Source organism: Leptosomus discolor, chromosome 9 (genome assembly GCF_034619465.1).
Source record: "Leptosomus discolor isolate bLepDis1 chromosome 9, bLepDis1.hap2, whole genome shotgun sequence".
NCBI lineage: Eukaryota > Metazoa > Chordata > Aves > Leptosomiformes > Leptosomidae > Leptosomus > Leptosomus discolor.
The window spans coordinates 3,749,905-3,766,647 of record NC_141399.1 but is presented as its reverse complement, the minus strand read 5'-3'; the positions used below and the strand labels follow the sequence as shown (position 1 = coordinate 3,766,647).

The 16,743-nt window shown below is 42.5% G+C and overlaps 1 protein-coding gene across 3 annotated transcripts in view; it reads left to right on the top strand.

Annotated features, from left to right (window-relative positions):
• Positions 1-16,743, top strand: part of CHL1 (cell adhesion molecule L1 like) — a 54,083-nt gene that overhangs the window by 14,040 nt on the left and 23,300 nt on the right. For 2 of the 3 annotated variants that reach the window (XM_086469862.1, XM_009960374.2), the window contains exons 6-13: positions 245-292; positions 2,266-2,386; positions 5,523-5,707; positions 12,206-12,337; positions 12,963-13,100; positions 13,783-13,894; positions 14,600-14,766; positions 16,387-16,552. In XM_086469862.1, the coding sequence (XP_086325988.1) occupies positions 245-292; positions 2,266-2,386; positions 5,523-5,707; positions 12,206-12,337; positions 12,963-13,100; positions 13,783-13,894; positions 14,600-14,766; positions 16,387-16,552 (1,069 nt within the window). The remainder of the gene's footprint in view (positions 1-244; positions 293-2,265; positions 2,387-5,522; positions 5,708-12,205; positions 12,338-12,962; positions 13,101-13,782; positions 13,895-14,599; positions 14,767-16,386; positions 16,553-16,743) is intronic. The other variant, XM_086469861.1, reaches the window with a different exon arrangement.

The window sequence follows — 16,743 nt, the reverse complement described above, 5'->3', positions numbered from 1 at the left end:
AGCTAGGATGAAATGAGGATTATATCACCCATGAAGTGTTTTGCATACTTATGTTTGAGGAATATTCTTTGTACTTTCAGAAATTTGTGGTTCATCTGTTGCTTTACTTTATAGTTTCCTTTGTTTCTTTCTTTTATGGCAGAAATTGAGGGGGCATGTTTTTGTTTTAGTTGATTTATTGTTTCTTTTGATTCTATATCAACTCTGCATGTTTGTCTTTGGTTGTCACTTTTATTTATTTCAGTTAAGCATGCTAATGACTCAGGCTCACCTAACGCTGCGGTTACTAAGGGTGAGTTGAATGCATCTGTTATTTAGCCTTTAAACTGAGAATCTACCAGCTGAGGTGAAATGTGAGCTGCTGCTCAGGAAAAAAAAGAAAAAAAAAAAAAAAAAGTCACAAAAGCCTTTCTATTGCGATGGGATGGATTTAAGTGGTCCATGGAGTGCAATTTGCTCATCTTGTACTTTTTGACAGAAATCTGAAGGGTTTTTAACAAAGAGGTAGTTTTCTTACTCAGGAAAAGAACATTCACATTTCATAACGTGGTGTTAGGAAGGAGGCTGACATCCTGGGTTTCTCGTGTTATCAGTCCAGAGCAGGAACCAGAGCTCGATGCTCCAAATCTTCCTCTGGCAGTTAAGAAGTTGCTGGCGTTAGGTACCCACGGTTTGAAACCACGAATTCATGTCTAAAGGGTCACCCTGAGGCTGCATTACTCCAGGGTGAGCTTAAGGCATGGATTTACAGAGCTTTAGGAGCTCTGTGTTAACTGTCCACAGCTACAGCTGTACCTCAGGGTAGACGGGAGGTAGTTCTCTTTGTCCGTGTGTTGCCCTGTCTGATAGTCACCACAGCTAAGCACTACAGCGGAGAACTTCTTATCGTGGGCATTCACGTCTTCCCTCGCTTTGTGTTCCCCTCTTTGTGGAGCAATATCCTGAAAATATTCTGCTGAGGTTTATGCAGGCAATGAGGATGTCAGAAGGCAGCTAGTGGCTATTCCTGCAATTCTCCACCCAGTTAACTTTGTTTAAAATATGTAAAAATGAGTCTTGGGGTTTTGTATGTAGCTTGAGACTCTGATACATCTGTTTAAATTGCTTTTGAGAATCTGTGTTTTTTGAATTGCCCAATGTGAAACTCCTGAAAGACTTCGTTTTGCTGGAGGGGCACTGAGGTTTTTGAAAAGGGGGTTGAGTGTTTTGGGACGGATAACTCAAAGCACCGATCAGTCCTCAAGCCTTGGCCCGTAGAGGCTGAGCATTGTGAGCAGAGCAAGGAGGGCTTGTGCGGAGTGACAGACACTCAAAAACCAATTTTTCCCTCTGAGACACGTCTGAACTCCTGTCGTTGCTCAGGAAGGGGGACTGCCTGCCTTCGGCAGCAGGAGGTGGAGGGCAGATGGAAAATGTGTGAGTGTATCCAGAGGCACCAAAGTGTTTTGCTGCAGCTCTGAGCACTTGTGACACAGATTTGTAGAGATATAAAGCAAGGGGAGGCAAAAAAAATTAGAAAATGGTTCAGCGAGATACATGGGGTCTTTTACCAAATCATCCGTAACTGACTGTTTTTGAAGAACTAGTGCCATTTGGGGACTTATTCATTACTGCTCTAATTGTTATTATAGTGATAACTGGATAGTCATTTAACTCTGTGCGTATTTCATCGTGAAACCATTGTTTGGCAGGCTGGAACAAATGGTCCGTTGACATCAAACGCAGGTCGATCTTGTTTTATTATTTTAACAGTCTTCCTTACAAATTGTACCTCCATTACTGTAGATTTAATAATTGTAGCAAGAAGGACAATTCTGTGGGATATTCAAGTCGGGAAAGATGCGTTTTCATCTCAGATTTAGAAGATGATGGAGTCAATGCAGAAGAAAGGTGCTAAGAAAGGTGGTGTGGACCAGAAGATCAGCAGTTGAGAAGATCAGTGTACCAAGACTGTGTATGATCGAAAGGGCCAGTGCTTGGAAAGCAGGACAGGAAACTGTAGGAAAAGGAGGTTCACCAGTAATGCTGCCTGTCGTTAGTGCTGTAGCTGTCTTCTGACTGTTATCAGAATCACACGATCACAGAATGATAGGGGTTGGAGAGTCCTGAATTAGTCTCAAACCATATAAATAAAAAAAAAAGAAAATTTACAAATCAATGACCAAAACCTTCTGATGGATGTAGTGTTTGTAGCATTATTGAAGGATAAGTGAAGGCTCTAAGATTTCATATCTAACTTTTATGCTATTTTATTTTATTTTTTAGCAAATTTTATCAAGGAAAGAAAACCCAAACTGCTGATCCCTCCTGAATCTGCTGGCAGTAGCTCATCAGTCACTGTCATCAAGGGAGGTGTCCTGCTACTCGAATGCATTGCTGAAGGGCTGTGAGTAATGCACGATACTGCACAAACTTAATCACCTTTCGAAATAGAATTGAGCAAAGAAAAAGCTGTGTTAAGAATTATACAACTACAAAGGAATATACCTACCTGCCTTTAAATAGAACCTCTCTGCAGAGGTTTTCTAAAGTATGCATACTCTGTGTAAAGCAGCACAGAGCTAGAATGCAACGATCATTTTATTTGTTATTGCTATAGCTTATAAACAAGTCATTAAAATCATGTCATGGTAAGTATTGATTTTTATTTTTTTACTGTTATTTAAAAGAAATGTAGTACTATGAAAAAGTTCAATATTTGAGATGCCGAGAAACTAAATAACATCGGAATTCAGCCTCTGTGGTTTGGCTCACAATTTGTAATGCTTCTTTTCCAGTTTTGCACATTCAGTTTTGGTTCAATGCTCAAAAACTATTCAGCATTTTTCCAGGTGTCGGATCTCAGGTTTTTAAAAAGCAAAGTTCTTGCGTGACGTAATAGAAGACATCCATTAAGGAAAAGCCCCGCTGGGTTACGCCGGCAGTCCATCTAGCCCAGTTGCAGTGGGAGATGCTGGCTCAGGAGCGCGTGTGAACCTGACCACTTTCTGTGGTCCCTTTGCCAGCATCTGGAATTTCCATACAAAGGATGTTCCTTCCGTGGTGTTCTCATAGATAACAGCATGTCGAGGAACAAAGTCCACAACTACGTAAAAATATCGTGCGCTGGAGTCAGCCGTGTTGGTTTGACCCTGCTAGAACTAACAGGAAAGGGCTAACTTCAAATTTAGTTCTAGTCCCATGTTTTCTGCGTGGGCTCTTTCCTATGCATGCCTCTGGTGCTTTGTTCTGCACGGGTATCTCAAGCCTGTTATCGCTATAAGCATTTCTGTCAGAGCACTGCTCAAGCTCTAGTTGTGGCTGTACTAAGCACAGCAGAATATCTCAATGAGGAGATGTTCTCTGTAAAAATATAAGGAAGGAAGATGGAAAACTTGTGAGTGTATCCAGAGGCACCAAAGTGTTTTGCTGCAGCTCCGAGCATTTTTGAAGTAAAGGGAAGGGTTAAAGGGGTGGGAAATCAGGACAATTTTGTTCCCTATTGTAAATAACACAGGACAAAATAAGGGTAAGTAGGGGAAAGGAATGGCAGAATAAATGTGAAGTGCAGTCCTCATAATGAGCTTGTGAATACCCCTCTCAGACTTTGTTCCTGCTGCCGTAACACAGACAGACATAAGCTCCACTTTGCTCTCGGTCCAGTTTTCCAGTATTTACTGTGTGCTTGTAGTTGCAACAGTCTGCCCCAGAAGAGGTGCCACCAGAGAAATAGGTTAAGCAAAAATCTCTCCAACCACTAAACCCGCAATGAAAGCACAGTCACTTCTGGTTTGTTCATGATAGAGCTTTCTGTTGAATGGAGACTTAAATCATCCTCTTCCCATGCTGTATGGTAGAGCTGCAGATCTGTGACTGCACCCTGTTGTTTGCAGATAGATAATTCATACTAAAGGCTGTACAATTATATCCCCTCTATAAAATTCCAGAATCGGGATTTTTTATCTGCCTGAACAAACATGTTCAGGGTTATTTTGGTTTTCCATTTGGGCTTGAAAGGGAAGCGCTCATTTAAGCTGGCAAGATTATGCCTCTGCAGTTGGTTGCCATTTCTGAGAGAAGGTGAGTTACTTGTCTCCTCTGGATTCACTCCAAGCATCTGCAGTGAGTTTTAGTTCCCTGTTGCAACACCTCCTTGTCTAATTCACTACCCATCTACCTAATTCGCAGCCCTGCAAACCTCCACTAGTCCATAGCTATGAGTTTATAGTGTTTCCATGGCGCTTAATAGGCAAATAACCTTGGAAATACACAAACAGGAATATTCATGTGTGAGAATTAATACCATGTACAAGAAAAGAAAGCCAGAAAAGGCTTTCTGTTTATTTGGAAAAAAAAGTAGAAAAAAAAAAAATTTTGTTTCACTCTAAGTTTTCCAGGAAACATTTTTAAAAAATCATATTTCAAACAAAAAGGGTTTTTTTAAAAGTAGTCACTTTTGAAAGAAGACCAAGTACTACTTTGATCACCAAACAAATATTTTTCATTGAAACACTTCAAAAACGCAACATGTAGACCAAAATAAAGTTGGTTTTGTTTGCTAAAATTCCCATTTTCAGGAGAAAAATGATCAGCTTTGCCTATATCTCTGCCAATCCATCCCACCAAATGTCCACAGACCACAGAAGCGGATAGACTAAGCCAGATTTCAAGTAACTAAGATCAGGGGCAGCCAACTGCAAAGTAAGGAATTAAGTACATTTCCAATCTGTCATTTTTGAAGACTTATATTCTGAGTAACGACAGTGTCAGGAGGGCATTGCCCCAATACCACACCAAGGAAACACAGAGCCTGACTTTGGTACAAGAGCGGGACAACGGCTCTTGCAGGAAATAATAGGATATTCGCACGGTTGTGTTCATTGCTCCTGGAAAACCAGGATTTCTTGGTACCCAGGGCTTTGAGTGGCTTGTGCCCGGGCAGTTTGCCACAATAACAGATGGACACAAGAGTAAGCAGATATGACACTGTGTATGTGCATCGTGTACGGTGTCGGGGTCGCGAAGCCCAGCTGGGAATGCGCAGACAACAGTCTGTCCCGAATTTCTGTGTCGCTGCCATTTGCTTTCTAACAACGTAAGGAGCATTTTCAGCTGTCTCTCTGATGGCTGGCCACCTTTCTAGCCAGGCAGGGCACCGAGTGACATCACTGTAATGAAGTCTTTACCTCCTTGTCTGTCCTCAAGTGCCCTTTTGGAGTAGGACGAGATGAACTCCGTTCCCCCTCCCGCAGTCCATGCCAATACGTGGACAAGGAATGCAGCCTCATGCCACGGGCTGGTGTTGGCTGTGTAGAACCTATTCACAGGGGCCCTTCAAATCAAGGAGCAGGATAGATTAGTTGGAGTCTGTAGCACAACCCTTAGGGTAGCCCCAGTGTTTTAAAAAGGCTCAAAAGACTGAAAACTTCACCTTGCAGACCATGTGCATGAAGTCCAACAGCTCTGCTAACGTGAAGCACTTACAGCAGCCTACTAATTCAACTCAAAATATGTTTTGTTTTGTTTTGTTTCTTTGCTATTAGCCCAACTCCTCATCTAAGCTGGGTCAAGGTCACTGGAAACTTGCCCAAGGATGAACCAGAAACAGAAAATTTTGGGAAGATATTGAAGATAGACCAAGTGACCGCAGCCGACGAAGGAACATACCAGTGCACGGCAAGCAACCCCATGGGGAGAGCGAAGCACGAGTTCCATGTTCACGTGGAAGGTGCTGAGTACGCTTTACTAAGCTTACTGGTTTCGAACAGAGAGGTGGTCAAGGGGAAGTGAATAAGGACCTTTGCTAATATCACTCGGTGTAATGCATAAATTGAACCAAGTCTATTGCATAAGTTGAACTAAGTCTATCAATTTATGGTAGCCAAGGACCTGCCTTATAGTTTTGGGAAGCTTGCAGAAAGAAGCATCTTTTTAAAAAAAAAAACAAAAACAAAAACAAACCAAAAACTAAACAAAAAACCCCCAAAAGAAGTAGTGCATTGTTTTTTTCTTGAACCATGAAGGCTCTACAGAGTGGTGAACTGGGATCCAAATATGTGAGCAGATCCAATGCTCTAAAGATATGAGTCAGTCAAGCAGAGATATTGATGAAATGTCTTGTATTAATCTGAATGTCAGACTAAAAGATCCAATTATTCTACTTGCTCTTAAAGAATGTGAAAATGGCTATACTGGGCCAGGTCAGAGGTACATTTATCTCAATTTCCTTTCTTCGGCTTCCACCAAAGGTGAATGCCTAGGGAGGATTGTAAGATGCAGTGAGTAAACATGGTACCACTCTTCTCTTCCCCTCCTTTACGTGCTCCCTCGCTATCATTTTTGTATAGGGACAGCCTGAGCTAACGGCAGTTTCTGTAGCCCCTGAAAAGTATCGTAAAAACTTATAAAACAAATTAAAAAAAAAAAAAAAAAAAAACCAAACCAAACACCAACAAAACGTTCTACTAACATTTAACAGTTTAAAAATAGAGGAATATGACCCTTTTTGTCATCCCACTGAGTATCCAAGGCCCGTTCTCCCCCCAGCCTGTGTGCTTGGAAGGATGACCAGTGCTATATCAGCAGCATTGGTCAATAGGCTTAGGGCTCCACCCGTGAGCGCCGTACGCTTGTGCGTAGGGAGGTGCCCCCCTGTGCACGAGCACACACACGGGTCTGGTGGCTGAACGGGGTGAGAGCTGCCTGCTCGCGCTGGGCTAGCAAAACCAAAAGCCTGGTATGTTTGTGCATCCGTTTGGTCGTCATTTATTTATGTTGCTGCTAGAAGGAGACAGATGAATGAAGCCAGCCAAGATACCTTCATAGCACGCGTCTGACAGAGTGCTGATCGAGGTGCACAGTGCCTGCTCTCCCTCCATCCTCCTTTCTCCCTTCTCCTGCTCCCTAAACCCTGAAGGTGTGAGCCCTTCACATGAGGCAGGAGCGGATGCTTATTTCCAGGAGCAAAGCAGAGCACCGATGAGATTTAGCAGAGACAAGTGAGCCCTGCAGAAGTATCACTGCCACTGCAACTCTTTCAGCAACGCTGCCCATAAATAGCTACAAAATGAGAATCCTGAAGCACAGCCGAAAAAACTCGCTGAAAACATTTTCTCTTTACGGGTGAAAAATGCTCCAGCCTCTGCAGAGTGAAAAAAAAAAAAAAAATATAAAAAATCTCAGGCAGTATTAAACTGTCGGAGTCTGCCAACTGCTTCATTTTCATCTGTGCTTCTTCTTCACTGCATGGTCACAAGGAGTCCTGATGGGAGGAAAGGCACTTTCAGCTACCTGCTCTGGATTTACTCATCAGCTGAGAAAAAGCGTTTTCTCCCAGTATGTGATGAATCATCCCCATTCACTTGACACAACCTTGTGTCTTACGGTCTCGTTTCCCTTCCTGGAAGTGGGGCAGAGGGGGATACCAGGGCATGGCAAGTTTTCAGCTGCAACGGAGGGGAAGCGCTGACTTCTCGAAAATCGTTCCAGATGGTTTGGAGCATCTCTGCTGTAGCTGAATATTTTAACAATCTGGCTACGATTTCCTCGGCTGTAAAAATTGAACCCTTCAAAGAAACTGCAGGAGCTGCAAAAACTAAAATACCAGGGAAATAACATTAATTAAGCAGTGCAGAATATTGACCCCCTTTTTCCCCAGTCTCTAGAGGGAAGAAAGCTTTCTGGCGAATTATTGTTCCTGCTCATTAACAAATAAGTACGAAAAAAAAAAAAGGAAAAAGCAGAAATATTCCCACTCTAGCCACTGAGACGTAAAAAAATGCTTTTGCAATTGGTATTAGAATCATCTACCCTGCGTGTAACTAACGTTGGCTGCTGTCACTAGCAGGAATTCTTCCTATTGAGAGTCACCTCACATGCAGTGTATCAAGGTACAATTGAGCCAAAACACTGTCTTCTTCTAGAATTTCTAACTGGAAAATGCCGCTACCATTAATCAGAGATGGGCACGTTCATCATTCTTGCAGCAACTCCTGTGTGTGCACTCAAGGGCAGATCTTGAGTTGGTGGAAGTGAGCATTAATTTCAGTAGGCTTCAGGGAGGTTGTGCTGACGTAGGGCTTCCTCTCACCTGACAGGCTTTTCTCAAAGGATGCATGCAGGGAGAAGAAAATTAAACATGGAAGAAAAATTATGTCGGTTATTAACCACCAACCATTCTCAGTCTAGTGCTAGTGTATAAATCAGGATTTTGCTATCGTTTCTGCACTATGTCACATCTTCTTTTCTTCTTTCTAGTATTTCAGGATCTCAAACCAGTACACCAGCCTTCTAAATAACTGTCTTAATTAATGATATTTGCATGCAGCCCACTTACTAATCCTACAGGAGTCTGAGGGCAAAGATTCAGGCAATTATCACCAAGCATATGAAAATACTCAGCTAGCAAATTGCTTGACTGTTTGAGCATTTTAATCTCTCTGTGCAAGGAAGGATGTAGCCTGGAACACTGGAGCAGGCACAAAACCCCCATTGTTGTTACTAGAACAAGAGAGTATTATTTAAAAAAAAAAAAAAAAAGGCAAAGCAAGCCTACAAATTGTCTTGATTTCAAATATTTGTTTATTTGGTTATTATAATCTGCCAAGCCTGATATAAAATGTACATGTAGCCTCAAAGCCTTGTCACTATCACAGTGCCTGATCTAATGGTACCTTGATCTTGACTGAGGCTCCTAGACTGTGTTTAATAGCAATAATTATTGCGATATAATGATTAATTATAGTAATGATATAATAGCTAAGGTCCTTTGCAGTTATGTCTCATAATACTTTCACTATTTAGCTAGAGAAGAATAAAATAGGTGAAACTTATACAAGGCAGAACTATGGCTGGTTGTTTTAGTCTGGCTCAAACTAGTTCTGTGTGTCACTGGAAAAGTGCTTCAACAGGGATGTAGACCCCACGGTGGTTAAACTGCACCTGGAATGATAACCAATACCCCCAAAGTGGGATGGATTGGGGTCACGTGAGCAGAATTTGAAATAATCTTGACAAATTGGGAAAATGGTCTGGAATAAAAAAGGATGGGCTTCAGTAAGCACAAGAGTAAAGCAGTTCTCGTCAGGCAGCACTAATTGGCTTCATAAGGCCAGGATGGAAAATGCCTGGTTAGACTAGTCTGGAGGAGGCTATACTGGATCATAAGCTGAACATGACTTGGAAATATTAGTTTTGCAGAAAAAAGCAAAAATCCTCTTGGAAAGTATAAAGGAAAGTCTTGTAAGAGAGACTACTGAGATCTGCATCGGCCTCACGTGCATGGCTAGTTTTACATCGTGCCCTTCATCAAGGCTGGGGTTAGCTCAAGACAGTTCAAGGGGAAGCAGCAAGGGTAGTCGCACAGCTCCAAAACATTCATTTGAGAAAAAAAGTTGATAACTACGTTTAATTTTGGAGAGAATTAATCTGGAGAATGCCTAAAGCCTTTAGATGCACCAAAGTTTCTTCACAATGGATAGCAACCAATTGTTCTCCTTGTTCCCCAGTGATAATGCAAAATACAACAGACTCAAATTGCAGCAAGGCAGCAGTTGGTGAGACATTAAAAATTTGTCCTTGTTCTAGGCAGCAGGGGAGGCTGTGAAGGTTTGGATCCATCCGGGATGTTTTAGGTGTTTAGATGATCCTGCTTCGTTGCAGAAGGATGGACTAGATGCCCATTGTAGATCCCTTCTGGTTTTGGACGTGTCTAACATTTTCACAAAGACATAAACCTCGTAATGAGGAGCCCCGCATTTGTAACACTCACCAAGAAGAATATATCATGCAGTGAAATACTTGCCAGACCGTATTGCTCATGCAGATCAACTATTTGACTGTCCAACCACTAGTTTTTGTAGTTAAAAATAAGTGTATATTTTGTTATTCTTATATTTTGTGTACTTATAAGTAGTACAGCATATCTGCCACACAGAAAAGAGGTTCTTCAGCCTTTCTGTGAAATTACATTTCATACTTGACAAAATCTCATTGCCTATGGCTTCGTAGCTGCATCACTTTCTCGCGGCAACCCCAGCAATTCCCATGCTGAGAAAGGAAAGCAGTGCTATGCACAGATGCAAATAGGAAGGGATCCATCGGGCGGTTTGTATTCAGTCTGTGCTTGGCGTCTCACCTCCTCCAAAACAAGGAAATAGCTTATCTCGTGCGCTGTGCTTGTGGCAGACCCAGTGGGGAAAAAAAAATAATTTGTCAGGGCCGTTACAAACCTTCACACCTCTGTGCTTTTGACCTGTCTTTTCCTGATGAAAGCATAATGTGTATGAGAGAGAGAGAGAGAGAAGGAAAAACATTTGCAAAACCAAAATGTTCTGCTGTTTTCAGAGTTTTTTCCTGCAGCCAGATACAAGGAAGCATAACAAGTATGACCACGTGGCATGCTGCACTATAGGAGGGCAAGCAGCACTGCATGAGGAAGGTAGTAGAAGAAACCTGTACTGTGTGAAGGAAGTGCAAAAATGTTATAATTTTAGATAAGCTTCAGTGTCTTGAATTTTACTTCAGTCTTTGGCTTTGCTTAACAGTGCCTCTTCATGAGTGCTCACTGTGGAAATGGTGGACTGTGTGTAGAAGCTCTTGTGTATCACACTTCAGGGGTGTTCTTTTGATATATCTGTGTGAATACGAGCAATGACGCTTTGTTTCAGCGTATCACACTGATAACATCTGGAGATGTATTACCAGGCAACAGCTCTGTTAATCTTCAAAGCGCTTTATAAGCATTAACTAATGAATCCTCGTATTTCCATACATTAGCTCATCTTTTTCAAATAGGGGAAGAGGCCCAGTGACCTGCCCAGAACATGCAGAAGTGGTGGTGTCAGATCTGGGATTAAAATTTGGAAGTTTGTTGCTTCTCAGGGAGAGATAATGATGAATTCAAGTCTGTGTTTTGGATTGAGGCTGACCACTGAAGGGTGGGCAGGCTCAGGGACCTGCATCCAGTCTGCAGAGAACAAAGCATTCATCAGATTAATGCTTCCCCCTCCTCCTCGATTCCCTTCCCTCCCTTATGGTTGTGTTTTTCCAACTGAGGAGCTGCTCTGCAGAGGAGAGGGTTTCCTCAGAGCTACCCCAGTTTAGCTGGCAGTGCTGGAAAAGAGGAGAGTGCAGGGAATGCAGCAGCACACTGCTGCTCCTCTACCACCACCCTGTGGGCAACCTTTCTGGACCGCTCCTCAGGATGATGGTTCTCTCATCCCCAGTGGTGAGAGAACGTTTCGTCGATCCTAAACGTGTTACGAATCAGCCTCTCATCTGAATATATGATGGAGCAACCAAGATATTGAAAATTATAATGTGCTTCCCCAGCACACGTAGGTGAGCAGATGGAGGTGCTGCATCCTGCCCTGGAGCTCCTGCATCCATGTGCTCTGCCCTCCGGCTGCTCCTGGGCAAGTCGGTGGAAGCCGCTTTCTCCTTCCTAGGGAGAGGGATTTGAGCTGGATGGATATTTGCATCCTGTTTGAGTTGCTGAAATATCCTTACTTCATTTCATGGAGACCTTATTGCAGCCTTCCAGTACTTAAAGGGGGCCTGTAAGAAAGAAGGGGGCAATCTTTAGCAGGGCCTGTTGCGATAGGACAAGGGGTAATGGTTTTAAACTATAAAAGGGCAGATTTAGACTAGATACGAGGAAGACATTTTATACAATGAGGGTGGTGAAACACTGGCACAGGCTGCCCAGAGAGGTGGTAGATGCCCCATCCCTGGAAACATTCAAGGCTGGACGGGGCTCTGAGCAACCTCATCCAGTTACAGACGTCCCTGCTCGCTGCAGGGTGGTTGGGCTAGATGAACTTTGAAGGTCCCTTCCAACCTAAACTATTCTATGATTTCACAGACCACAACTGTACGTCCGAGAGTCCTTGTGAAAACACCGACCCGTTCAGGTTTGCCTCCTTCCCCAGCCTCTCACCTCCCATTTACATTTGTCTTCCACTTGGATAAATGCTGCCCATTTCCTACACTTCCCTGACGCTCACGCTTCACAAAGACTGAAGGACAGAAACTGTTGTGTGCTGATGGTAATTGTACCTTTTTTAACACTGGTTTGCAAGAAATACAGTACAGCTGCACAACAGGCTGCTAGGAGCTGCCTGGGAACTGTTGGCGGCGTTTGCCATCTCCTGGAGGACCATAGCAATAGCAGAGTTAGACTTGTCTCCCTGTGGCACCTGATACCTGCTATGTCCCCTCTTTACAGAGCCTCCTCGGTGGATAAAGGAGCCTGAAGGCGGTGTTTACAGCGTGGGAACAAATCTTGTGCTGCTGTGTGAAGCTATCGGCAACCCGGAGCCAACCATTCAGTGGAAACTTAACGGGATGCCCATCGACAGTAAGTGCAAGGCCCAGCGTCCTGCTTTAGGCGGTGGCCAGGTGGGATGTGCTTGTGCTGAGCCCGGTTAGAAGGAACACACAGGTCCCGATGTGCTTCGTGATGTCTGGTTTGACATCTCTTTGAACACAAATTAGTGTTTATTTACTTAGAAAAGCTGACGTTTAAATGGGATCTTGAAGAGCGTAGGGGTGAAAGCTGCAGGGTGTGGAGTGGTGGTACCCGTGAGTTACTGCCTCTGCCTCACCCCGTAACGCTCCCACCTTTTGGGGTTCTGGGATAGCTTATGTTCATTGAGGGCTCCTGGTCTTTCTGGGTCCTTCTGAATAAGCCCAAGTGACTGTATGGAGCATAGGCCCTGCTCCCTGGTGTGCCAGTATTCTTACTACTGTTTTTGAAAGTCTCTGTGGGGATTTTACTAGAAAATGGTGCTCTAGAGCACTTTCTTCAGGCCACGGGACTGCTGGCAAAGGTAGCGCTCTGCAACTTGCTGCCTGGCTGTGGAGCAAGGTCCTGGTTTCATCCTGAAAATGTGCTTTGCCTTTGACTTTCAAGCAATGAGGAGAGACTGTGAACTCCACAGTCGTGTTTTCTCCATCTCCTGATATAGTCTGGATCTTTCCAGGCAGGACCTTCAGAGGGAGAATCTCTTCCAGAGAGATCAGCCTCACCAACCTTCAGCTTCGGGACAGTGCTGTGTACCAGTGCGAGGCCAGCAACAAGCATGGCACCATCCTCTCTAGTGCCAACGTGAATGTCCTCAGTGAGTACTCTCTCAGCCTTTGCTCTTCACGAGAAAAGTTCTGGCTGAAGTGTCCCATTCTGCCAACTGAGTCTTCAGAACAGCTTGAAGTTTTTAACCATGTCATTGTTCCTTTGCATTGGCCCCAGATTTTAAATACATTGTCCAAACTAACGCAACAACCCTCATTATGGGCAGTACTATGTGTTTAGCATCAGTGCTCGTGAGCTTTGATATATTCTTTATTTTAAAAACATGATTGTGGTTGGGCTATAAACCTTTTGAATTCAAATGTGCTTAAATCACTGGAGGCTGAAGTGTGACCACAACTGTGGTTTTGAATTAAGTGTATTGTTAATCTTTAATCTCAGTTGTGATGCTTAGCCTGTTCTTTGAAGAAAGAGAGTGATGGGAATTTATCTGATAAAGGAGGTCTCTAGAGGAAGCAGATCTGGGTCTCTTTTCTCTCCTGGAGCACACTGAGGTTGCATGTTTTCACGTGTCCAGCAGTCACCCACCACTATCTTTGTCAGTGAAGCTCCTGAGAACTCAGTTGTTTGGTGCAACTGGTTCCAAATGGCAGTGAATTTGCCATTAAGTGGCTAAGCCTTTGACCTTTGCTGGAAAAGGAGGTGATGCAGGGACAGTATTTATACTCCATCTCTGAAATGCAGAGCTGCTTATTTTGCATTCTCCTTTGCAGATATCGCTCCCTTAATACTGACCTCAGATGGTGAAAACTATGCTACAGTTGTGGGTTACAGTGCCTTCCTGCACTGTGAAATTTTTGCCTCTCCTGCAGCAGATGTTAGATGGTAAGCCACTGAGAACTGATGTTTTCATGTGAAACAAGTTCATATGGGCTCCCCAAACATTGAAAAATGTGCTAGTTACTATTTCTATAGAGTTAAAATTAGAAATTTGTAGCAAAACTCTATATAATATAACTATTCTGTGTTTAGTGCGCTTTCAAGAACCCTGAAGAACTGGTTTATAAAAAAAGACTAATGAAAGTCCTCAACACCTCTGTGAGACAAGTGCTGGGATATTCATTAAACTAAGCTGTGCTGTATATAGCCAAATCCTGCTACAGCTTCATCAGCCTTAGTTTAATGTTGGCAGCTTTTTAAATTTGGACACATTATTGAGGTGGAAACCTAATGGCTTACAGACCGTATTTACCTGGAAATGGTTCCATACTGTTGGAAATCACAGACTTGTCATAGCACTTGACAGGTGCAATAAAATTGCAGATGACAGCTATAGATTAAAGGCTCATCCAGACTAGTTTAAAGACCTTGCTAGACACTGTCAATGTGTTTTTTGGTTTGCAGGAAGCTTATGTCCTTTTTAAAGTTTCCTGCACCTGGGAAAAGTGACTTGGCTAATCTTGACTCGGTTGCACAGTGGCAGATCTGGGACCAGCTCCCAAAATTTCTGTCTCCCCTGCAATAACATGAAATGAAATAACAGTTCCTGCAGCCCTAGGAATAACCAGTAACTGTTGTTACTGTCTTTAGGACCAAGGATGACAGCATAGAGCCACTTTCAACACTACGCTATGAGTTAAATAAGAATGGCACCCTAGAGATCAAAGAAACGAAGAAAGAAGACTCAGGATCGTACGCTTGCTGGGCTGCAAACTCGATTGGAAAAAGAGCAATCACTGCTAATCTGGATATAAGAGGTAATGTCTCGCTTATGAACGAACGACCTTTGACATCTGCTAAGGCTTTATATCTACAAATTTTCAGTAAATAAATAATCAGTAAATATTTGCTCCAAGATACAGATGTATTCTGTGAGGCTACAAATCCGCTGTTTGCCAAGACCTGAAATTGCCACAGATGTCGTATACATGTTGTAGTTAGTATTGTTTCCGTTTTTCTCTGTGATTTCTCCATCTCATACATGATGTTTACTTTCTTCTTGACGCTTGCAGAAGCTGCGTAAGCCACCAGAAACTTGCAGTTTACTTCCCCGATAATTTTATTGTCTTGAACGGATTTTCCCCCCTTCTTGACACCAGCCCTGTTACACTCAGAGCAGGTTCTTGGCTGACCCTTGGGAGCCCAGAGCCCTCCCTGTGCTCGTGGGGTCCTTGCTGAGCCAGGCAGGGTCCCTGTATCTCCCACAGCCGTGGGCTTCCTCCTTCCCTAAAGCTTCTTCCCATCTGTTGATCAGAAGGTACCTCCTCAACTGAATTAACTTCTGCAGTGAACACCGAGCACGTTGCAGCAGGATGAGTTCGGGGTTGCTGCTGGTTTAAGGGCTTTGCATCAGGCTTTTACCTGATTATCAGCTTGACAAATATTTGTAAATAGAGCAAAGCCAGAATTACTGGAATGTGTTTACTTTTATAAATTTCGGATACGTACCTTGTGCTGCAATTCTGTTTTAAGGGATTTATGTGGTTGGTTGGGCAGGAGGGGTTTTCCCCTGGAGGGTGTGATGACAGTGGACAGCTTCTCTTGAGCACACAGGTTAAATTTAGTGGGCCACATATGAAATTCTTAAGATTTAGGGCTTGCCAATTAAAAAAACCCAACAAACCCTTAAATACTCAATTAGCAAATTCCTCAAAAGGACTCTGAGATGCAGGTTTGTTGTGACAAACTTGAGAAAACCCCCCACTCTTTTTGTGTTCTATTTCCACCCGCTCCCTTTGCTTTGTAAATTTTACAGTGATAATAAACATGAAAATGTACAATGAAATTCGCACAGAGCAACATTTCACTGTAAAAATAAATTCAGCCAAGTGCTTTCTTCTTACTTATTCATCTGTTTCTGCATTCAGATTAGAGTCAATTAAAAGAACAAACTTGATTGTAATAATTTTTTCTCACTTGACTTTAATAAGCTTGTAATTTTTCTTGGATCATTGCCAAAGCTTCTTTCAAATGGCAATTGGACATAAAAATCATATTCAAGATTTTTTTTATCATCCTGTTCGTGACAGTCTGCTAACAAGGATTTCCACCTGCGACTTTTTTTTTTGTGGGTTTTTTTTTTGTGTGTGTGTGATGTTCGTGTGGTTTGTTTTTGTGGGTTTTTTGTTTGATTGTATTTTTTTTCTGGAGTTCTTTGGTTTATACTAAACTAAAAAAGACTTTTTCAAGACAGAAAATTAAATCCTGGCAAATATCTATTTCAAAAACAGCCATCCTTCACTTGAAAGGTTTGTATATATAACAAAAAAGATGTGATCATTGCTCCTGAAGTTGATTTTTATATATGAAGTGCTTGGTGAAAATTTGATGTAATAGTCTCTCTCTCCTAATCAAAGTGTTTTTCTGTGATCAATCAGACGCTACAAAAGTTGTTGTTACTCCGAAGAACCCCCGAGCGTTGAAATCACATTCTATTTTATTGAAATGTCAGTCTGAGTATGATTCACACTTGAAACACAGTTTTAAATTATCCTGGAGGAAAGATGGAGATGAGCTGTCAGTCAACAGCACGGAAAACGGCAGGTAAGCAGGGAAGAAACAAGAATTTTCTTGATCTCAGCTGAATAATACTGTATGGTGCTGGAACATGAGTTTCAATAAACATGAGACTTAATAGCTTGAAATGCAAATTTATATCTGCAAGAATTCCTCATGCAATGTGTGAATAGATCTGCATTTTATACACATATAAATATAAATGCATCTATATGAGT